General features: G+C 36.2%; 2 protein-coding genes across 2 annotated transcripts; both read left to right on the top strand.

Moving 5' to 3' along the window:
- Positions 1-1,806: 1,806 nt before the first annotated feature.
- LOC110454641 (solute carrier family 25 member 45-like) lies at positions 1,807-10,052 on the top strand. Its single transcript, XM_021504268.1, has 6 exons — positions 1,807-2,017; positions 4,013-4,219; positions 4,455-4,498; positions 7,845-7,922; positions 8,376-8,628; positions 9,524-10,052. Exons 2-6 carry the CDS (start codon positions 4,174-4,176, stop codon positions 9,991-9,993), a joined length of 891 nt encoding a protein of 296 aa, XP_021359943.1. The 5' UTR covers positions 1,807-2,017; positions 4,013-4,173; the 3' UTR covers positions 9,994-10,052.
- A 1,772-nt stretch (positions 10,053-11,824) lies between these two features.
- LOC110454637 (solute carrier family 25 member 45-like) lies at positions 11,825-22,340 on the top strand. The gene is made up of 6 exons (XM_021504258.1): positions 11,825-11,870; positions 19,214-19,257; positions 20,072-20,140; positions 20,584-20,842; positions 21,239-21,531; positions 22,326-22,340. Exons 1-6 carry the CDS (start codon positions 11,825-11,827, stop codon positions 22,338-22,340), a joined length of 726 nt encoding a protein of 241 aa, XP_021359933.1.
- Positions 22,341-25,572: the final 3,232 nt, after the last annotated feature.

Genomic DNA, 25,572 nt, shown 5'->3' with positions numbered 1-25,572 from the left:
GCGACATGTGATGTGTGAGAATAACCTCCAAACCATTATACACGACTCGGACAAGTTTTACAATGGTACAGCGACATGTGATGTGTGAGAATAACCTCCAAACCATTATACACGACTCGGACAAGTTTTACAATGGTACAGCGACATGTGATGTGTGAGAATAACCTCCAAACCATTATACACGACTCGGACAAGTTTTACAATGGTACAGCGACATGTGATGTGTGAGAATAACCTCCAAACCATTATACACGACTCTGACAAGTTTTACAATGGTACAGCGACATATGATGTGTGATAATAACCTCCAAACCATTATACATGACTCTGACAACTTAGTGTTCAATTAAAGCAGAACATTACACAGAAATATGAAAAAAGGTTCTTCAGTAACAAACTGTTTTTGTCCAAAGAACTTAAGACAGAGTATGTACCAAAAATATCTAAATATTGCCATTGGTAATGTAAAGCATTTGTACACAAAATTTAAATTTCGATTATGTGAACGCAAATTTGAGATAATTCCAAGTGACCAAAGACTATGTAAAAATTTGGTGTCATTGAAATCAAAGACCTTTTTGTTTCTTTCACTGTCTTCTAAATGAACAAACTAGACATGATGCCAATCTGTTAACTGCACTTGTGTCTTCCAACAACTTGTAGCTTAACAGTCTTTAGAACTGAGGAGAGTGTGCTTGCCGACAGTATAAGCCAATTGATAGCAAACTATGAAGATATATATGTGGGTCAAAGAGGTAATACCAATGATAAAATCCGATATATCACACTGGATTATTACAAGCGTATGTTTGTAGGATACGAATTACTGAAAAATGGTGCATGGGTTTATCTAAATGTAACTAACACAGATACATTTGCATCTGCAATACTCGGATAAGCTTTCATCGTCTTTAGTAAAAACGACACGCAGTCCGTGCTATCGCAAACCAATCCTTGTCTCTTATGCAACCAAAATATGCGCAGTGATCTCCACTTTAAGTGCACTTTAACACAATGTATGACATCAGTTAACACCAATCTAATGTCACTATAACGGTGATATATCATTTATATAAAACCTTTCTAACGCCGTTATAATCAATAACACCACAGTGCATCATTATCGCTATCACACCGTAATAACACTTCTATAACGCCATGTATAACACCAATATAACGCATGTATAACACGAATATAACGCCTGTATAACATCAATATAACGGTTGTATAACACCAATATAACGCCTGTATAACACCAATATAACACCAATATCACGCATGTATAAAACCAATATAACGCCTGTATAACACCAATATAACACCAATATAACACCAATATAACGCATGTATAACACCAATATAACGCCTGTATAACAACAATATAACACCAATGAGCAGACTGTATAACACCAATATAACACCAATATAACACCAATATAACGCATGTATAACACCAATATAACGCATGTATAACACCAATATAACGCCTGTATAACAACAATATAACACCAATATAACGCATGTATAACACCAATTTAACGTCTGCATAACACACGGACACCACTTAAATTGTGTACGACTATAGTACAACTTGAACGCAAGCATAACATATCGAACTAGGGCTAGTCTACCCGATTGCAAGCACTGGGATCCACACACCCCTTTACTGGAATTTACCACAACTACATCTAACAATACTACGGAGTGTAAGTCCGTAATACGTTATGGGAATCATAACCAGAAGTTACACAAAGTACACCATAACAGCGAGTCAACCCAACCAATGGTAATCTAAATATAGCAATCACTGAACAAAGACTCTACGTACAGTCGTATCCATACTAGTGAAGGCGATTACCTACTGGCCTTGGTAAGAAGTGAGCTAACCTATCATACCCGGCTAAGTAAACACAAGCTTGACCTCGTTTATGTTCCATGTTAACCTAGGCCATGTCAGCCGTGTGGACAACAGCTAACGGTATGATACTGATGACAGCGGAACTACGGTGACAAAAGGTATGTAGTTATGTTAAAGCAAGTACGAGTAATGCATAGAAACCAATGCCTCATATCAACACATACAAACAAGTACATCAATGTACTATGTGTACACACTACTACTGTACTATAGTCAACGACGCCGTGTATGAACACTCACAGTATACAAACAAATGTCCAATTGCAAAGAGATGCGGGGTCATACGAAAGGTCTGTCAGTCTTCTCTTGTCAAGTTGACTTGTCTCGAGAGTTCATCGTCAGCGAGGCTTTCGCACAAATGGGTCACAAAAACGTAGAAAATCGTGTTAGATACATGTATGTGGATGGTCATATCTACACTGAACATATATAGTAAATCAGAGTGCACATTACTTCACTATACCTAAGGGGTTATTTATTAAAGGGCGACGAACATTGCATTAAATTACTTAGGTAAATTTTATAATCAATCTATTATCAATTATATATTTTCTTCTTTTCGGGTTTTGAATGTATAGAAAATCTACGGATACATCGATTTACGTTCTTCGGCATAAACATTGATCAGACCGATATATGGGCAATCTATGAGGGTGATGTGACATGACTCAAATATAGGCCACTGCAATCTACATATTGACCTCCGACCTCAATCAGAGAAAATCGTCTAGGAGTCTTGTATGCACTGACGATGCAGACACTTTAATATCGAAAATATAAAGGAATATCTTAATTAAGATCAATAATAACCATACAATTTAAAATGTAATTATAAGGATTGAACAGTATCTGTCAGTGGTCAGGCCGATGTGAACGCAAATCGGTTCCAACCAAATTTACCAAGAAGCCCTAGCGGGCGTCGTGGAGTATGCATGTAACCGATTTGCGTTTATGCCGGCACGAACATTGAAGAAAGGCCGCCCACTCCTTATGTCAATGCAAGCTATGGTCCTTGGACCTCAAGGAAAATGCTTTTTTTGGATAATTTCTATTATACTGTTCCGTCTATAATCCTATTGTCTTCCCTAAGACAACTTTATCACGAAGTAATAGATAGATTAATCACTTGACGGACTGACTTTCGGTACATCTCATATTTCTCCCCATTGGTGGGTATGGGTAAAATAAAGCATGAACGCCTAGTAATTATGTCTCAGACTTACTTGCAGCAAAGCCCTGTATCTACGAAGCCACGGTGTCAATCAGGCTGTTAGCGACAGGTTGTATACTCTCGGGTTTAAGTATCCTTTACGTCAAAGGCGATATATAAATGGTATCATTTCACCCGACATCAGTTATAATGTAAATGCCAGCTGTCCCAGCTGTAACAGTGTTGTTAATTGATATTGTAGAATATTTCTTTAGCGATTACTAAGACGAAAATGAAAAATAAACACTTTCATAAAATGTAATCATTTGCATCACATGTGTGTATTTACATCCATTATAAAAATATAATATTTAAATAATAAATGGACAGGCGACAAATGAACGAGACATTGAAGCTGATGGCAATGATTGTAATAGCTTTATAAATGTCCTCGTGTAGTTGTCTTACGATGTGTTTTGCCCTTGCTGAAGTTATCATGTATAATACGTCCTGTTTTTAGGTCGGTCGGTCTGAAATGTGAAGCTGTCTGTACAAGTATTAGTCATAAACTATCTACATATATATAACTGGTTGTTAAGATATCTTAATGTTCCTAAATGGCCATAACAATGATTCAGTTTCTATAAAGCAGCATACAAATAATTGCTGTTAGGTTGTGAAATGTAGCGTTATACATTTTGATATGTTTCTAATTGTTTTTATAGGCAATACCGAGCAATATTTCTTAATTGTCTCAGAGCGGTTTTACTAATCCATTCCTCTAACAACACCCATGTTCCTTGTAGTAACAACACAGTATATGATCCTTCTTTGATTGTCATCGACTCATTGTTAGGTGAAATTAAAAGGCAACATATAATTAATCACACCTGATATATGACTGGAATCATTAAATCATTAACAAACGTCAATACTTGTACAGGAAAGTCATACGGCCACTACAGATGGAGGAAACCAATATCATGCACTTCCGGTAGGCAGATACAGTGGTCTGTCCAGTACTTCCAGTAAAGCCGTCCAGACCCAGTTTTAAACTTGCAGTGGAGACATATTGAGAATCAGCACACTATTGGGATATGAGACATGCCTAGTCACCTGATAAACGACTATATAGCGGGAGCTATCGGAGGTGTAAAGCATCGTTCAATATCAGTATATCAATATATATTATAATCATTCATCATATAAGTGTTAACTTTATTACAAAAAAAATGCAAAATCCTTTATATCATGTGTAAAGAGCGGCCATAAAGAATATAATGAATGTTCGTTAATGCTTCGGAATTAGGAAATATACATGGAAATATCACATCAGCAAATTGAATCATTTATGTTATTATAAACACTTTAATTGTAATTCGCAGGTTCTGCAGGTCTGTTGGTCGGACATCCCTTTGATACGACAAAGGTAAGCTAAATAAATACAACATATGACATAACGGCAAAGGTAATAAATACATCATTTGACATTGCGGCAAAGGTACGATAGACCATTCAGTTAACGGCCATTGTGAGGTATACTACCATGTTTGTAGTGTATGACATGGAAACTATATCGATTGTCTAGCTGAAACCTAATAGAAATGTATACCTGTACCTACTGTGCACATTGTGATCGCAGTATTTAAACTGTACTTGAGCACGAGTTCATCTGCTGTAAAGCTTTTAGAAAACTACATGCACTCTAGGTTTTGTAGTGTCTGCATGGTCCTAATATTTAGTGTGAGGTGAAATATGTTTGCGGATTTTGTCTTTCCCTAAAGATAATAAGATAAATTGCTTAACGTAAACACGGGACCTTTTAGTTTCCGGATTGAATCTTTTATTTTGATTATTTACTTTTATTAACTTCCTTTTCGTTTTAAATGTGAATCAATACACTATATATAATATGCTTAAATTATGGCGATTAATGGTTCCTAATAAAAATAAGATTAAAAAAAAAACACGTTATTATACAATATTGCTTGTTTACTACAAAATGAAAACGCTGTTTTTATACAATATAACGAGTTTACTACGTAATGAAAACAAACAAAAAATGATATTGTATTTCTAGTACATTATGATATATTACTTAAATTATAACATGATATTGTATTTCTAGTACAAAATGATATATCACTTAAATTATAACATGATATTGTATTTCTAGTACATCATGATACTGTATATACATGTAACTTGACTTATAACATGGTATTGTATTTCTAGTACAAAATGATATATTATTTATATTATAACATGATATTGTATTTCTAGTACATCATGATACTGTATATACATGTAACTTGACTTATAACATGGTATTGTATTTCTAGTACAAAATGATATATTATTTATATTATAACATGATATTGTATTTCTAGTACATCATGAAACTGTATATACATGTAACTTGAGTTATAACATGATATTGTATTTCTAGTACATTATGATGTTTTACTTATATATTGTAACATGATGTTGTATTTCTGGTACATTGTGATGTATACATGTAACTTAAATTATAACATGATGTTGTATTTCTAGTGCATTATGATATATTACTTAAATTATAACATGATGTTGTATTTCTGGTACATTATGATATATTACTTATATTGTGACTTGATATTGTATTTATAGTACATTACGATGTATACATGTAACTTAAATGATAACATGAAATTGTATTTCTAGTACAAAATGATATGTTACATAAATTATAACATGATATTGTATTTCTAGTACATCATGATCCTGTATATACATGTAACTTGACTTATAACATGGTATTGTATTTCTAGTACATTATGATATATAACTTGAGTTATAACATGACATTGTATTTCTAGTGCATTATGATATATTACTTAAAGTATAACATGATATTGTATTTCTAGTACATTATGATACTGTATATAAAAAAAACCCCTAAAAAAACCCAAAGATAAATTGCTTAAAAGGACGGTTGATTTTTCGTTTGCTATTGAAATAGCTATTTGAGGTTAACTGAATATTGTGTGAAGAAACTTAACTAAAACGAATGTATGTAAGCGTTATCGTGGTGACCAATATCTTTTCGGCTTCCTCAGAAATTTGAGAATATATTAAAAGAGGTTATTGTGATTGCGTACTTCGGAGTGAGGCGCGTGTAGTGACAGTCCCTCTCTGTGTTATATTTCTTGTTTCAACATTTTATTTTAAGTCAGTCCCTTGATTTTGGTGTATTCTAACGAAGAGATAGTTTAATATACTCATTTCAGGAAAAATAGACACTGTGATACGTTATCTAAGTGTTGATGTACATTCTTGGTATATGTACATTACTGTACTTCGTAGTACTTGTTATGTAGGTCAGAAATAATCACCTCATAGTACTTGTTATGTAGGTCAGAATATTCACCTCATATCACTTGTTATGCAGGTCAGAAATATCCACCTCATAGTATTTGTTATGTAGGTCAGAAATATCCACCTCATAGTACTGGCTATGTAGGCCTGAAATATCCCCCTCTTAGTACTTGTTATGTAGGTCAGAAATATCCACCTCATATCTCTTGTAATGTAGGTCCGAAATATCCACCTCATAGTATTTGTTATGTAGGTCAGAAATATTCACCTTATAGCACTTGTTATGTAGGTCAGAAATATTCACCTCGTAGGTCAGAAATATTCACCTCATAGTACTTGTTATGTAGGTCAGAAATGTCCCCCTCATAGTACTTGTTATGTAGGTCAGAAATGTCCCCCTCATAGTACTTGTTATGTAGGTCAGAATATTCACCTCATAGTACTTGTTATGTAGGTCAGAATATTCACCTCATAGTACTTGTTATGTAGGTCAGAATATCCACCTCATAGTATTTGTTATGTAGGTCAGAAATATTCACCTTATAGCACTTGTTATGTAGGTCAGAAATATTCACCTCGTAGGTCAGAAATATTCACCTCATAGTACTTGTTATGTAGGTCAGAAATGTCCCCCTCATAGTACTTGTTATGTAGGTCAGAAATGTCCCCCTCATAGTACTTGTTATGTAGGTCAGAAATGTCCCCCTCATAGTACTTGTTATGTAGGTCAGAAATGTCCCCCTCATAGTACTTGTTATGTAGGTCAGAAATGTCCCCCTCATAGTACTTGTTATGTAGGTCAGAAATGTCCCCCTCATAGTACTTGTTATGTAGGTCAGAAATGTCCCCCTCATAGTACTTGTTATGTAGGTCAGAATATTCACCTCATAGTACTTGTTATGTAGGTCAGAATATTCACCTCATAGTACTTGTTATGTAGGTCAGAATATCCACCTCATAGTATTTGTTATGTAGGTCAGAAATATTCACCTTATAGCACTTGTTATGTAGGTCAGAAATATTCACCTCGTAGGTCAGAAATATCCACCTCATAGTACTTGTTATGTAGGTCAGAAATGTCCCCCTCATAGTACTTGTTATGTAGGTCAGAAATGTCCCCCTCGTAGTACTTGTTATGTAGGTCAGAATATTCACCTCATAGTACTTGTTATGTAGGTCAGAATATTCACCTCATAGTACTTGTTATGTAGTACATAAATAACTTAGTAATGGTATGTAGATCAAAATGATTTAGTACTTGTTATGTATGTTTATTTTAATTTGTTACTTGTAATGTAGTTTAGAAATAGCCATCACTTAGTACCTGTGATATATGTCACAAAATAATGATCTGATTGTAGTACATGTACTGGCTCATTTACGTAATCTCAGAAGAAGCTTCATTTCTCTCACATCAGGTAAAACTACAGACGCAACATGGGAGTCAGCTCAAGGGAACTGTGGCGATGGCTTCGAACATTTTCAAGCAGGGCTTGGTGAGCACTGATACAGCATTGGCTGGAACCATTGACTCAATGTTGATATTATTATGTGTGTTCAGACTTCTGATAGGAAACTAAGCAACCGTATAGTTATAACCAGTAACTGAATGTACATTCTTAGGAAAAACACTGATGAAAATAGTATTGCCATTCAAACCTTAGCTAATGTGAAAAACTCAGTGTCATAAAATCTGCCTATATCATCAATCTCCTCTCACGTAAAATGTCATTGGTGACAACTATGTAAGATTTCGGATATTTTTGTTGGTATTGATCATGGCACCACTTTTGATTGTTTTTGCAAGTCTTGTTGATGTGCTCATGAGTTGTTGCTGTTTGATACTCTTACGTTGAAATTGACAAACAGTTTTCTTTTACGTTTTCGTATATGAATAAATTAGACCCTGTTAGGAACTACGACAGGATCTGTTTTCTTTTGCCGACTAGACTGCTGGATTCTTCCGAGGGCTGTCCTGGCCACTCATGTCGTACGGCGTTGTTAACTCCGTCCTGTTCGGCGTCTACGGTAACACACTGAAGTTCCTCGACAAAGACAAGGACACTAAGAAGTCATCCTACCTCAATATTTACCTGGCAGGATGTGTAGGGGGCGCTGCGCAACTAATTCCTGTCATACCTACTGATTATGTCAAAGTAGTTTTGCAGTCCCAGATTGTTCCGGATACACACGGAACAAAAGGTATAACCACAGAGACATTGAGCGGTCCTTCCAGTGTTCTTATTTACTATGCACATACTTTGTTTTCACTCTTTGTACGTTGTTCTTTGAAGTTGTTTTCCCATCAATGAGCAAAAACGATCTTTTTAAAATCAAACTCGCATATGAAATCAATACATTTTGATTGCAATATCAAGAATGATATTCAAAATACCTTGATTTGGTTTGGTTTGGTTTAATTTTGGATAACGTCCTATTTAACAGCTAAGGTCATTTAAGGTTGTGCCTCCATGTGTGTAGTTTATGCGTGCTTGCGTGTGTGTGTGCTTGTCTCCTTGTGATAGGTCGGATCTGATGCCGACTTTAAAGTGCTATCTCACTGACATACAATGACGAAGGCACCAAGCATAGCAATCCGCCCGGTCACATTATACTGACAACGGATGAACCAGTTGTTGCCATTCCCCTAAATGTTGAACGTTAAGTAGGTAATAACAACTACCATTTTTAAGACTTTGGTATGTCCCGGCCTGGGGACGGAACCCATTGCCTTCCTCACCTGAGCAAACGCTCAACACTAAGGGCAAAAGTGAGGTGTTGCCAAGCAAGGCGCTAGGAAATAAAAGGTATTTAGAACTAAAAAGAAAGATAAAGATCCCAAATATTGCAATGGGTGCAGCAGATTTATTTTGGTCGCTTTTGTGTCCCCAAATAGAGGACACCAAAGCAAATCCCCAATTCAGCAGGGGGTTTCCATATTAGTCGCCTCCTACGAAACATGCAGTGGGTAACAGCAGGTGTATTCTTTTCCCGATCTCCCACCTGCAGGACTGTTACTGTACATGCTGTTAGTATTAACACTGTTGCAAACAAGAAAAATGGTCGATAATTAACAGTAGTTTTTTTCCCATTACAGTTCACACACCAGGCAAGGATCCTTATTTCAAGGGACCAATACAATGCGCTAAGCACGTGTACAGAACCAAGGGATTATCAGGATTATACAAAGGTGGCGGCGCCATGTTTTGGCGAGAAGTGCCGTCTTACGGACTCTTTCTGCTTGTCTATGAGTCCTTCAGTGAAGGTCTGAAAAGTAAGGGCTGGACTGACTCCAAGGGGTTCATAGCGGACTTCATTGCTGGTGGCTGTGCCGGAAGTATAACTTGGTTCTCAATAATGCCGATTGATGTCGTTAAGAGCCGTTACCAAGCAGATCTGCTTGGCCAGTACAATGGGCCGTTGGATTGTGCAGTCAAGAGCTACAAGGCAGAAGGACTCCGAGTGTTCTACAGGGGCTGTGCCGTGACTTGTGTCCGAGCGTTTCCAGTGAACGCTGTGACGTTTGTAGTATACTCACAAATACTCCAGTACCTTGACAGTAGATGACACATTCTAGGCATAGCAATTGTTTATATAATTTATACATTAAAACGTACTGCGTTTCCAATGTGTGTTTTTCTTGAAACGAATTGAAAATATAATATCGACTTTATTATTAATAAAAGTCCATGACACATGTTTTAGTACCGAAGTTCATGTAACACAACTAAAAAACACCAGGAGAATACCGAAGCGTCAACAAAAGCATAATTCGATCTCAAAATCGATAACACTACGGCACAATATGATGATTGAAATATTACAAGGAGAAAAAGACCAGATGTTCCGGAAGGGTAAGCGTCATCTACTTCATCGATGACACCCGCTATATAAATCCAAGTAATGTCACGCCCTTAGATCGAGAACTCCTTTAGAGAAAACAAAACTACACTAATGAGCGTAATCAAACACATCGATCTCATACCGACAAAGAAATACCATATCACAAGATATAATAAAACCTTTTTAGTTATTTGTACGGTGTCGATTCGTAGGAAGATTGATCAGTCAGACATATCTATACCCAGCTAAAACCAGGTTACGATATCTGCTCAAAATGACAAATGTATTGAAATTAAATTTGAACACGTTTTGCCCAGTCTGGTGTTGTAACGTGAATTCCATTCCATTTTTCATATTAACCAACCTGGCAAACCATGTTTCTAGATATAATGCGAGTTTTCCCACTTTGCCGGGGATTGGTGACATTCTTGCGTTTGTAGTATACTCCCCGGGAGTTCTTAATGCATTACAATGTAGCTCGGTGATTCTTAATCACAATGCACAAAATTGCCTCGAAAAGACCGTTTGGAATTTCAATGTGTTTTTTTAATTCAATAAATGATATTTGATGTTCAAAATTGATGATCTATTGAAAAAAGTGTTGTTCAGAAATATTAAATTTTTGCCGTGTTCTGGTTTTATTGGATCAGGGAACATGACGTGACGCATTTTGTACACCTAATGTGGACGCTTACATCACCTCCAGACCACTGAGCTGGTCGATTAAATTCCTCTGATAATTCCAAGACCCCCGTTGACAATAATAACACTTTTATCAAATATATGCAAACCTTTAACTTCTTTTTTACATCCAATTTAACAACTACATATTGGTTATAGCATTGATCCAAAGTCATCTGTATTTCTCATCCCATTTCAGTGTATAGATTCCGTTTGTTGTCTAAAACATAAGCTCGTATGAATACCCTGAGGGCAATGCTATTTAATTAGGGAACTTAGAGAATGTGCGCAGGTCTAGCACCATGCTGAGTCGGTATCTACTGAATGTCCTGTACGTAACCGGGTGTAAGTATACGTGCACCTGGTACAGGTCAGAGTCATCACAGGGAAGTAACATTAATCACATCAAACAAAGAAAGGAAAATTGAAACAAAAATGGTCTGACGCAATACTTTTTTATAACTAGGTATATATACCAAGTTCTTGGGAACTTGCACTACCACCCGACGGATACCCGATAGGTAAGTAGTGGTTTAATATCTACAGCAACAAGTATTTCAATAAGCCTCTCACTGAAATATATGATCTAATGCGACTGTGTTTAAAAAGAGAGTGAATTGTGAATCGTGTATTAAGTGATTAACGGTATAAAATACGTACGAAAGTAAAGAACAAAACTGGCAAGTATACCTGATTGGATGGTCTGATTTAAATGCAGTCTTCTCTAGGCCTGATATCTATTTTGCAATTAAACTTAAACAAACAATTAACATGTGGCATTATCATTAGAATCGCACATAATTCAATGTCTCTACACCAAAGAATCCATCGACCGAGGAACATTTAACATTCCGAAGCACGTTGTCCTTGAGAGATGGCAGACAATTCCTTTCATGGCTTTCTAGCAGGAGCTGTTGGAGGTAAATAGTAGTGACTTAATTTAACCTTTGATAAACAGACACTTATTAAAGAAGCACCCGCAGATGATGGAAAATGTTTAAGTGGTTAGAAGCCACACGTACAATCAACATTAACGTTAAACAACGTCATTAGAAATAAGAACCGGTACGTTCTCCATGAGGAAAACATCAAGATCATGAATACCATTAGAGCTGTTTTAGGACAAAGTAATGCTTTTTATGATGCAAGAGAACAGTAAGGCGTGTTATCGCCAATTTGACCTGATCAGTGGTAGGGCTCGGGTTGTTAATTTAATGAGCTGTTTACTTTGATGACAATATTAGTATACAATCTCGACAGGGAAGGATCATGGTGAGAGCGTGTTGTCGAGTCACATGATTGATACATAGAAATATTTGCACAATACACAGAGATTATTTGAGTCATTAGTATACACGTCAGCCCCCNCCCCCCCCCCTAAAAGGGTATGCCTACACACACTGTCAATGAAATACACATCACAGTTCATTTTCATTTCTGCGTCCTGTCGTTGTCCAATTTGGTTTTCTAATTTGAGATATATTTTGTCATATTTTAGTTGATATTTGACGCTACAAGGTGCTTGGTCTACTGTAAAACACTAGATAGAGATATGTTACCTGTTGTAGTCAAAGCTATACATTAGTAACGTTAAACAAGGGTTTTATAGACACTCTTTCCTTGTTCGCTGTATGTAAACATTTGTATTGAAGCATTTAGGCTATTGATTTTCTTTTGATCTTTAGTACCAATAATTAGATCGAAACAGACTTTATGTTTTCTGTGTTACATTTTCTGCATCGTCTTACTAAAAGACATTTAAGTGTATTCCTTACATCGTTTTTAAAATGTTTGATTGTATTTTGTAATGACGTTGTTGCATTTCTTTTGTATAAGGATGGAAGCCGTCAGTTTTTTCAGGTTTAAAATTAGATACAATAACTTCTAAATTTAATTATATTGGATAAGAAAAGAGGAAGATTTTACTATTTATCAAGGAAAAGCTGAGTTTTCTTTCTTGTATATGTCGCACTACAATTTGAATAATGTCGCTGCATAATTGTTTTAATCCCATGGTTAGTTAAGCTGTTATAGAACAAAGGTTGCAAGATAAGTGCTTCATTATTAAATCTAATATGTAGAAAGGATATTTTTTATTCGCCACGATCTAATTGAAATTGACCGACAACTTTAGTCAAAAAGCAGCATTACAACACATGCGTCAAAATACGGTAGGTGGTAGGTTCTATGTTGAGTACTGAATGAAGTACTGGGTGGTAGGTTCTATGTTGAGTACTGAATGAAGCACTAGGTGGTAGGTTCTATGTTGAGTACTGAATGAAGTAATAGGTGGTAGGTAGGTTCTATGTTGAGTACTGAATGAAGTGATAGGTGGTAGGTTCTATGTTGAGTACTGAATGAAGTAATAGGTGGTAGGTAGGTTCTATGTTGAGTACTGAATGAAGTACTGGGTAGTAGGTTCTATTTTGAGTACTGAATGAAGTACTGGGTGGTAGGTTTTATGTTGAGTACTGAATGAAGTACTAGGTGGTAGGTTTTATGTTGAGTACTGAATGAAGTACTAGGTGGTAGGTTTTATGTTGAGTACTGAATGAAGTACTAGGTGGTAGGTTCTATGTTGAATACTGAATGGAGAACTAGGTGGTCGGTGCTATGTTGAGTACTGAATGAAGTACTGGGTGGTAGGTTCTATGTTGAGTACTGAATGAAGTAATAGGTGGTAGGTAGGTTCTATGTTGAGTACTGAATGAAGTAATAGGTGGTAGGTTCTATGTTGAGTATTGAATGAAGTGATAGGTGGTAGGTTCTATGTTGAGTACTGAATGAAGTAATAGGTGGTAGGTAGGTTCTATGTTGAGTACTGAATGAAGTACTGGGTGGTAGGTTCTATGTTGAGTACTGAATGAAGTAATAGGTGGTAGGTTCTATGTTGAGTACTGAATGAAGAACTGGGTGGTAGGCTCTATGTTGAGTACTGAATGAAGTACTGGGTAGTAGGTTCTATGTTGAGTACTGAGTGAAGTACTGGGTAGTAGGTTCTATGTTGAGTACTGAGTGAAGGACTGGGTGGTAGGTTCTATGTTGAGTACTGAGTGAAGTACTGGGTAGTAGGTTCTATGTTGAGTACTGAGTGAAGGACTGGGTGGTAGGTTCTATGTTGAGTACTGAATGAAGTACTGGGTAGTAGGTTCTATGTTGAGTACTGAGTGAAGTACTGGGTGGTAGGTTCTATGTTGAGTACTGAATGAAGTACTCGGTGGTAGGTTTTATGTTGAGTACTGAATGAAGTACTGGGTGGTAGGTTCTATGTTGAGTACTGAATGAAGTACTGGGTGGTAGGTTCTATGTTGAGTACTGAATGAAGTACTGGGTGGTAGGTTCTATGTTGAGTACTGAATGAAGTACTGGGTGGTAGGTTCTATGTTGAGTACTGAATGAAGTACTGGGTGGTAGGTTCTATGTTGAGTACTGAATGAAGTACTGGGTGGTAGGTTCTATGTTGAGTACTGAATGAAGTACTGGGTGGTAGGTTCTATGTTGAGTACTGAATGAAGTACTGGGTGGTAGGTTCTATGTTGAGTACTGAATGAAGTACTGGGTGGTAGGTTCTATGTTGAGTACTGAATGAAGTACTGGGTGGTAGGTTCTATGTTGAGTACTGAATGAAGTACTGGGTGGTAGGTTCTATGTTGAGTACTGAATGAAGTACTGGGTGGTAGGTTCTATGTTGAGTACTGAATGAAGTACTGGGTGGTAGGTTCTATGTTGAGTACTGAATGAAGTACTAGGTGGTAGGTAGGTTCTATGTTGAGTACTGAATGAAGTACTGGGTGGTAGGTTCTATGTTGAGTACTGAATGAAGTACTAGGTGGTAGGTAGGTTCTATGTTGAGTACTGAATGAAGTACTGGGTGGTAGGTTCTATGTTGAGTACTGAATGAAGTACTAGGTGGTAAGTTCGATGTTGAGTACTGAGTGAAGTACTAGGTGGTAGGTTCTATACTGAGTACTGAATGAAGTACTAGGTGGTAGGTTCTATGTTGAGTACTGAATGAAGTACTAGGAGTCGACATGGTACATCAGATTATAAAATAATATTATTTAATAATTCAATAATGATACAGGGGATATGGAAAGTACAAAAATTCACAATGACATCTTAATTGAAAGATTTGATGTCTTACATTGTTACACAGGCAGATAAGTACAGGTAATGTGTACTAGACGTTGAAAGTGAACCTGGTATTCATTGAGTATAATAGCTTTAAGTAAGAGAAAATCCGCAGGTACTCTAATGGGGCAGGCAATCTGCACGTTATCTCATAATTATGATCTTTTGAGTTCTTTTATTTTTAGAATTCATATAATAAAAGGGTTTCACATACATTGTACATTCTAAACAGCCTTAAAGATACACTTAATATCTTTGAACAACTCTAGCGACAAAAGGAGAACATTGATCTGCGTTTAATGGCAGTTTTACTTCAAGTCTACTAGTCTTCCTGACTGTATACATCTAGACAAATTAACTTATAAATCAAAAAGGCACATTTAAAGCATTCATTATTTTCAATGCACAATCTTTAAAATACTTCACTCGTGAAATTTAAATGTCTTTGATGATTTATGACTTATTAACCGTGTTAAAGGTCATTGTTGACCTTCCTGTCTTCCAGAAATGAATAGAAGGTCATGCAGATACCGAACGTGGTCCATGTAAAACTCGTTCCTTTCGTGATCATCTGGGGATCACGATGTCGTTCCTTTCGTGAACATATGTCTTTCCTCTTGTCGTGATTATTTCTGCTGTTGCTTTTTACAAGTTGACTTTAAGTTCAGATTTTGTCGTTGAATGTTAACGTTGTGGTTATATTTGTCCTCATGTACTGACTCAGTGGTATATTTTGTTGTTGAATGTTTACGTTTTGGTTATATTTGTCCTCATGTACTGACTCTGTGATATATTTTGTCGTTGAATGTTTAAGTTGCGATTATTTATTTTTCCTCATGTACTGATTCAGTGGAATATTTTGTCGTTGAATGTTTACGTTGTGGTTATATTTGTCCGTATGTACTGACACAGTGGTATATTTTGTCGTTGAATGTTTACGCTGTGGTTATATTTTTCCACATGTACTGACTCATTGGTATATTTTGTCGTTGAATGTTTACGTTGTGGTTATATTTGTCCGCATGTACTGACACAGTGGAATATTTTGTCGTTGAATGTTTACGTTGTGGTTATATTTGTCCTCATGTACTGACAGGGTGGTATATTTTGTCGTTGAATGTTTACGTTGTGGTTATATTTGTCCTCATGTACTGACTCAGTGGTATATTTTGTCGTTGAATGTTTACGTTGTGGTTATATTTGTCCACATGTACTGACTCAGTGGTATATTTTGTCGTTGAATGTTTACGTTGTGGTTATATTTGTCCACATGTACTGACTCATTGGTATATTTTGTCGTTGAATGTTTACGTTGTGGTTATATTTGTCCACATGTACTGACTCATTGGTATATTTTGTCGTTGAATGTTTACGTTGTGGTTATATTTGTCCACATGTACTGACTCATTGGTATATTTTGTCGTTGAATGTTTACGTTGTGGTTATATTTGTCCACATGTACTGACTCATTGGTATATTTTGTCGTTGAATGTTTACGTTGTGGTTATATTTGTCCACATGTACTGACTCATTGGTATATTTTGTCGTTGAATGTTTACGTTGTGGTTATATTTGTCCACATGTACTGACTCATTGGTATATTTTGTCGTTGAATGTTTACGTTGTGGTTATATTTGTCCACATGTACTGACTCATTGGTATATTTTGTCGTTGAATGTTTACGTTGTGGTTATATTTGTCCACATGTACTGACTCATTGGTATATTTTGTCGTTGAATGTTTACGTTGTGGTTATATTTGTCCACATGTACTGACTCATTGGTATATTTTGTCGTTGAATGTTTACGTTGTGGTTATATTTGTCCACATGTACTGACTCATTGGTATATTTTGTCGTTGAATGTTTACGTTGTGGTTATATTTGTCCACATGTACTGACTCATTGGTATATTTTGTCGTTAAATGTTTACGTTGTGGTAATATTTGTCCTCATGTACTGACTCAGTGATATGTTTAAGTTGCGATTATTTATTTTTCCTCATGTACTGACTCAGTGGTATATTTTGTCGTTGAATGTTTACGTTGTGGTTATATTTGTCCACATGTACTGACTCATTGGTATATTTTGTCGTTGAATGTTTACGTTGTGGTTATATTTGTCCACATGTACTGACTCATTGGTATATTTTGTCGTTGAATGTTTACGTTGTGGTTATATTTGTCCACATGTACTGACTCATTGGTATATTTTGTCGTTGAATGTTTACGTTGTGGTTATATTTGTCCACATGTACTGACTCATTGGTATATTTTGTCGTTGAATGTTTACGTTGTGGTTATATTTGTCCACATGTACTGACTCATTGGTATATTTTGTCGTTGAATGTTTACGTTGTGGTTATATTTGTCCACATGTACTGACTCATTGGTATATTTTGTCGTTGAATGTTTACGTTGTGGTTATATTTGTCCACATGTACTGACTCATTGGTATATTTTGTCGTTGAATGTTTACGTTGTGGTTATATTTGTCCACATGTACTGACTCATTGGTATATTTTGTCGTTGAATGTTTACGTTGTGGTTATATTTGTCCACATGTACTGACTCATTGGTATATTTTGTCGTTGAATGTTTACGTTGTGGTTATATTTGTCCACATGTACTGACTCAGTGGTATATTTTGTCGTTGAATGTTTACGTTGTGGTTATATTTGTCCACATGTACTGACTCATTGGTATATTTTGTCGTTGAATGTTTACGTTGTGGTTATATTTGTCCACATGTACTGACTCATTGGTATATTTTGTCGTTGAATGTTTACGTTGTGGTTATATTTGTCCACATGTACTGACTCATTGGTATATTTTGTCGTTGAATGTTTACGTTGTGGTTATATTTGTCCACATGTACTGACTCATTGGTATATTTTGTCGTTGAATGTTTACGTTGTGGTTATATTTGTCCACATGTACTGACTCATTGGTATATTTTGTCGTTGAATGTTTACGTTGTGGTTATATTTGTCCACATGTACTGACTCATTGGTATATTTTGTCGTTGAATGTTTACGTTGTGGTTATATTTGTCCACATGTACTGACTCATTGGTATATTTTGTCGTTGAATGTTTACGTTGTGGTTATATTTGTCCACATGTACTGACTCAGTGGTATATTTTGTCGTTGAATGTTTACGTTGTGGTTATATTTGTCCACATGTACTGACTCATTGGTATATTTTGTCGTTGAATGTTTACGTTGTGGTTATATTTGTCCACATGTACTGACTCATTGGTATATTTTGTCGTTGAATGTTTACGTTGTGGTTATATTTGTCCACATGTACTGACTCATTGGTATATTTTGTCGTTGAATGTTTACGTTGTGGTTATATTTGTCCACATGTACTGACTCATTGGTATATTTTGTCGTTGAATGTTTACGTTGTGGTTATATTTGTCCACATGTACTGACTCATTGGTATATTTTGTCGTTAAATGTTTACGTTGTGGTAATATTTGTCCTCATGTACTGACTCAGTGATATATTTTGTCGTTGAATGTTTAAGTTGCGATTATTTATTTTTCCTCATGTACTGACTCATTGGTATATTTTGTCGTTGAATGTTTACGTTGTCGTTATATTTGTCCACATGTACTGACTCAGTGGTATATTTTGTCGTTGAATGTTTACGTTTTGATTATATTTGTCCACATGTACTGACTCAGTGGCATATTTTGTTGTTGAATGTTTACGTTTTGATTATATTTGTCCACATGTACTGACTCAGTGGCATATTTTGTCGTTAGATGTTTACATTGTGGTTATATTTGTCCTCGTGTACTGACGCAGTGGTATATTTTGTTGTTGAATGTTTACGTTGTGGTTATATTTGTCCACATGTACTGACTCAGTGGTATATTTTGTCGATGTTTTGTTGAAGCGTTTTATTTTGCTATTATACTTCTCAGTAGACTACAAATATTCATCACATTTGTTCTGATGTCTTGCCGACTTTCAGTTCTTTATTCAAACTTGTGTTAACAGTATGGTAAAGTTTTATTTCCTACTTCACATATCAAAATTAACAGCACCATAATCTACATTGTTCTTTCGTGTAAATAAATAAAGATTTTGGAATAGACAGTTTTATTGACTTTGTGTTACAGGTATAGCCGTGGTGTTAGTTGGTTATCCGTTCGACACGGTTAAGGTAAAACGAGCTTTTACTCTCTCAACTTTCCATTGATACTCCTTTAACATTCGGTAGATTCTATGGAGTACTCCCGTAAACTTTCGATATCCTAACGGGAGTACTGCTTCCCGACCTTGAAGTACTCCCTTTCGATCTTTACCGAGAAGTACTCCTGTAACTTTCGATAATTCAATGGGAGCACTCCTTTGCTTCCCGACCTTGAAGTACTTCCTTTCGAGCTTTTCCGAGAAGTAATCCCGTAACTTTCGATAATTCAATGGGAGCACTCCTTCGCTTCCCGACCTTGAAGTACTCCCTTTCGATCTTTTCCGAGAAGTACTCCTGTAACTTTCGATAATTCAATGGGAGCTCTCCTTTGCTTCCCGACCTTGAAGTACTCCCTTTCGATCTTTTCCGAGAAGTACTCCCGTGACTTTCGATAATTCAATGGGAGCACTCCTTTGCTTCCCGACCTTGAAGTACTCCCTTTCGATCTGTTCGAGAAATACTCCCTTAACTTTCGATAATTCAATGTGAGCACTCCTTCGCTTCCCGACCTTGAAGTACTCCCTTTCGATATTTTCCGAGAAATACTCTCGTAACTTTCGATAATTCAATGGGAACACTCCTTTGCTTCCCGACCTTGAAGTACTCCCTTTCGATGATTTCCTTGAACTACCAATGCAACATTCAATAGTTTCGATGAATTACCAATGCAACATTCGATAGTTTCTATGAACTACCAATGCAACATTCGATAGTTTACTTGAACTACCAATGCAACATTCGACAGTTTCCTTGAAGTACTCTCTATTTTACTCTCTATTATCAGGTCATTCAGCAGACAAGGTCAGATGTCAGACTCCCTGCCATCCTCTCCGGAATCTACAGAAGTAAACTTGTAAGTCTCTTTCTAAATATTGTTTTGATAAAGCCTAGATCTAGATATGACGTCCAATCGAATCCGATTGATATCACGAAAATGTAACCCTGCAGTTGATCTTTTTGAAGACATTCACAGCATGAAAGAAAATATAGAAACAAGAAAGAAATGAGGTTTTGTGTTTGTTATTTAAACAATGCGTGTTTTAGAACCCTTACAGGGTTTATTAACAGAAATCTTCTACTGTTTACGTTTTAATAGAGTACAATGTATTTATCCCTCTAACGTTAGTTCGTGGAATCTTAATGCTGTAATATCCGTGATGTTAAAATCTAACTGATGTCGTCACAATAATGTTCCTCTGAACAGATGTAGTAACCGTCCCACCGAGCATATTGCAATAGGAGCCGTGGTAGGACAAATGAATGTCAATAGTATAGCTTACTATTGATGTGTTCCAGTCTGACGGCTTACTGAGGGGACTTTCCTGGCCACTGTGTACTGTCATCTTCACCAACTCCGTGTTCTGGGGAGTAAACAATGCAGCGTTGAAACTGTTAACTCAAGGACACCACACAGCAGACGTCGACAGCCGGTACCGCTATGTCGCCGGGTGTATTGGCAGTCTGGCGGAAATGACGTTTGTCATTCCAGTGGATTACGTCAAAGTGGTTCTCCAATCACAAGCTGCATCATCGCATTGGCAGAATAATATAGCCTGTTAGTATCAAAATAGGGATATTTAATTACAAGTGAAAAAAACCCATTATCCAGCTCAAATTATTGCTCGATGATATTAATTTACCTTCAATGAACGTTATTGATAAAACTTTACATTTCTTTGTATTATGATTTGAACTTCTTTATGTCCTAAAGCATGAATTTAGTTTCACAGCTTTGTATATCTGAACGTTTTTATGTCCTAAAGCATGAATTTAGTTTCACAGCTTTGTATATTTGAACTCTTTATGTCCTAAAGCATGAATTTAGTTTCACAGCTTTGTATATCTGAACTTCTTTATGTCCTAAAGCATGCATTTAGTTTCATAGCTTTGTATATCTGAACTTCTTTATGTCCTAAAGCATGAATTTAGTTTCACAGCTTTTTATTTTCAGGTGGCAAAACTAAGTACTTTCGTGGTCCTTTGGATGTTGGGCTGCACGTACAACGAAAACAGGGTCTTGTTGGGTTTTACAAGGGGGCATCGCTGATGATCTGTCGCGAGGTTCCCCTAGGAGGCCTTTTTATGGTCAACTTTCATCAAGTGAAACGTTTTCTCCAGGACCGGGGCCTGACGGACTCTCGGGGATTGGTGGCCGATAGTGTCAGCGGAGGGTGTGCCGGGTGCATTAACTGGGGCGTGGGTATGCCGTTTGACGTGATCAAGAGCCGTTACCAAGGTGATATGGTGGGTCAATACAGAAGTATCACGGACTGTGCGATACAAAGCTTTAAGGCCGAGGGGTTACCAGTGTTCTTCAAGGGAACTCTGGTGACATTCATAAGAGCATTTCCTGTAAATGCTGCAAACACATGCATTGTTTTTCAGATTTTAAAACTATTACAGAGAGAAGACAAATAAGGAATTCGTTTGTATATCCAGCAGGACATATTGTCTGCGATTTTGTAATCATTAACATTTTGCCTGACAGTTCAAGCGGTTTTTCACAGACATCTAATCTGATTGTTTGGATTTTTACACTTGGATAGTTCACAGATGTAGTTCGCTTTAAGTTCAGTAATAGTGATCAGCGTGTATAACCGTACCGTTTTAGTTCTACAATCGCGACAGGAAAACAGGGTATTTACAAATGTAGTAGCATCACTTACCTGCTTTGTGGCATACAGGGTATTCTCGGAAAACGCATTTTTTCTTTATTAGTATTGTTCAGGTGTTGTGTTTTATATGATAAAACCCAAACCAACACTGACTGGTTATTCTTTAAAGCAATGCTCACTTCTGATTGGACGAATAATGACGACACAAAAATTGTGAGAAATGACCAGGATATATTTCTGGTAATGTTGTATAAGACTAAACTGCGCGAATTGATCGTTCATAATAAAAGAACTATAGTTTCGAACCATTGTTTTAATTTCACTGTAACACGTGTGTCTATATAGGAAACCTCACATGAAACAGTTGCATGGATCAATAAAGGTTTACATTGAGTAAAATATGCCCACGTGTGTTTATTCCAGGTGACATATGACTAGTAGTTAGCGCCTGATAAAGCAGCTCCTGTGAATTCATCACGATTGTATTGATTGTATAAATTGTATATCTACGTGCTGTACAGCGCTTGAGAGTGGCTTTATTCTAGCTAGATAGGGCGCTATATCTAAATAGAAATACAAGAAACATCAACTGAAAAAACGTCAAAATGATTAACATAGGATTTTAAGTTAGTTTATTTAACAGTTTTGCTAACGTTATACCTACTATAGTTAATATAAAACTAAAATAACAATCATGCTTAGTACATATTTGACAAGCTATAACTTTATATAAATATGCATACCACCATACGACTTTGCCACCATATAACCCTACTATATTCATAAGGCATTCATATCAGTTATGAATGCCATGGCCCAATGTTTGACGTCATCATTAGTATGACGATGCGAATACATACTAGCTGGTATACACGCCGGACGTGTACATGTTGTCATAGTAACTGTACCTGTATACTGAGGTTGCATCAATAGTGGTCACACATAAAATTAATCAAAATATTTTGAATATGATCTTCAATACAAATATATAAATGAATGTATGAAACATTTTGTATTTCATACATTTATTTGTATTGAAGATACAGGTCTAAATCAAAAGTCTGTGATCTGTTTGATTCTTGACAAGTGAGATCTTAGTACTACATAAAGAAAGATAACTCTTACCTTGAAATGTTACAGCTCGATCACGGGGCTATTGTGCTCATCTGTTTTAGACTTAACCTTTTTTGCCCAAACTTAGAGGTAAGGGTTTAGATGCAATTGTTGAATTTCATGAAGATTACATGGAATGTTTGTAACAGAAGGCTGGTATTAAGCCTGGACGTTACCTACAGGTTCAACTTTCTTGTAGGGTAGTAAAACAAGTAGTATCTAATCTTCACAATTGTCACCTGTTTTTTACTTTAGCTTTTTGCAAGAATTGACAGGTTCATGCTTTGGTGCAAGTTTTAAAATTGATTAATATTGAATGAAATATTTGTAATAGGGTGCTCATATTTCACATTGTGGTTCCTTAAGAGTTCAGCATTGCTGGAGATATAGGAAAGTATTTATTTTTTTATTTTTTAGCCTGTTTTGGTTTTCCCCCACAAAACACCATGTCAGGATTTAGGCGCCAGTGTTGCGTTAATTATGAGGTCGTAAAATGTTATATGAAGACAACAATGGACTACAAGGATTAGGTTAAAGAGCTTTCTTTTTGCAAACGTCTTTGATATATATTTATACGATGGACTTGTTAAATGTTGGAGCGACTGTTCATTAGAAGTTGCTATAGCCACCCAATAGGCATTGCGGACTAATAAAAAAATTTACTTTGATTTTTACTCTGATGTTTGACTTTCATACTTGCATGTCATTGAGTTTAAGTTTTGTACGTAACATGGTCATTCTCCAGAGATACAGGACCGACAATAACAGGATGGTATAGTTGAGACTTTTCCGATATCATTCAGGCAGGGTTGGTAAACCACAGTCAAGAGGCTGTTGGCGATAATAAGGATGGGGTATATATATGGAGTGTAAGAATTGTGCTGAACCATATTTTTTATATTTTAAGGAAAACCCCGGCCTAATTGGCTGAATATTACCATTAACTTACAATCTATTTCCAATTGCCTATCTATTTAAACCGACATTGTAGTTTAGATAAACCTTGGTTAGTAAATAGTAGTTTAATGTACGTATGACAATAGAGTAGTATAAGTAAATTAATATGTGAGTGCAGTTTGGAATAACAGAATTTGAATTCAAGCAAAAAAGGGATAGTAAGTATAACAGAGGTGTAGTTTCAGGTAAACAGTGACGTTATATGAGTGAGAGTTCAGCGTACCGTGACAAGACCAGTACGGTAGACAATGTTAAACAGTTGTGCAGTATCAGTAAACAGTGACGTTTTATGAGTGAGAGTTCNCGTTATATGAGTGAGAGTTTAGTGTACCGTGACAAGACCAGTACGGCTGTCAAAGTTAAACGGTTGTGCAGTATCAGTTAACAGTGACGTTATATGAGTGGGAGTTTAGCGTACCGTGACAAGACCAGTACTTAGTCAAAGTTAAACGGTTGTGCAGTATCAGTAAACAGTGACGTAGATAAATAGAGCAATGGTGTAGGTGATTGATAAAGTAGTTTTATGTTAAGCCTATTGTCATCTGGTGACCATTAAATATCCTTTATGTATAATAATAATAAGATTGAGCAAAAACGCATATCAACAAAGATACATACTATATAATTCAATTGCACGTTTAATTTATGATAAAAAAAATTCCTTTCTAAAATATTTGAGGCGGAATGTTTCTCTATCGGAAAAAGATGCATTTGATGATTTGCAAGATGACATACCCATCATGATTCATGGATCGCCAAATCTATTATTTGAAGGAACATATAGTAACAATGTATGGGCCCCACCTCGTCGTCTACTGCAGAAAGGTACGACGTTTCCCGAATCACTAACGAATGCGATGTATGACGACTGGGCAGTAATCTGGTGTGGTTCTATTTGCAACTTGGTTTCAAAAATGGTGTACATTGACACTATCAAAAATCCTGTGGTCAGGGCACAACTTGCATAAAATCCTTAATAATATGCTAGCCATGACATTGTAGGTTATGAGAGAAGGATAAACACATATATCATACTAGCGTGTGTACGACATGTATCTCACATACAGGTGTGAAGGGTGATGAGGAACGTGCGAGTGTCTCGTATCGACTAATATCGCTGTTCAATGAATAAGTCATTATCTTACCTGTGTGTATCTACCTTGTATAATGAGCACGAGGAATCACATGTGGGTTTGTGACTTTTCTGACACGTGACTTGGTGCGCACGTACTAAACAGACTTGAGTCCTTGTATCAACTGAATTATAACGTATGTTTTACTATACTTATATATAAAGTTTATAATGTCCCTTGAACTACCGGAAACGACAAAAGAACATGCTTGTTTGACATATAATTTGTAAATAAGCAAGAGGTAAGACGTACATTTAATCAATATGTATTTTTGTGATGATGAAAACGTGGGAAACGTTTTACTGAATTAAAAAACGAAAGCAAAAAAATGTTAGGTTTGACAGATGGTTTGTGTATTTACACTACTAGCCTGTTGTGTTACTACCCTCTTATGTTATTAGCCTGTTGTGTTGCTACCCTCCTCTGTTATTAGCCCGTTGTTTTACTTCCCTCTCATGTTATTTGCT

The sequence above is a fragment of the Mizuhopecten yessoensis genome, unplaced genomic scaffold, assembly GCF_002113885.1.
Source record: "Mizuhopecten yessoensis strain PY_sf001 unplaced genomic scaffold, ASM211388v2 scaffold7987, whole genome shotgun sequence".
Classification (NCBI taxonomy): Eukaryota; Metazoa; Mollusca; class Bivalvia; order Pectinida; family Pectinidae; genus Mizuhopecten; species Mizuhopecten yessoensis.
This window is presented reverse-complemented; position numbering and strand designations above follow the sequence as displayed.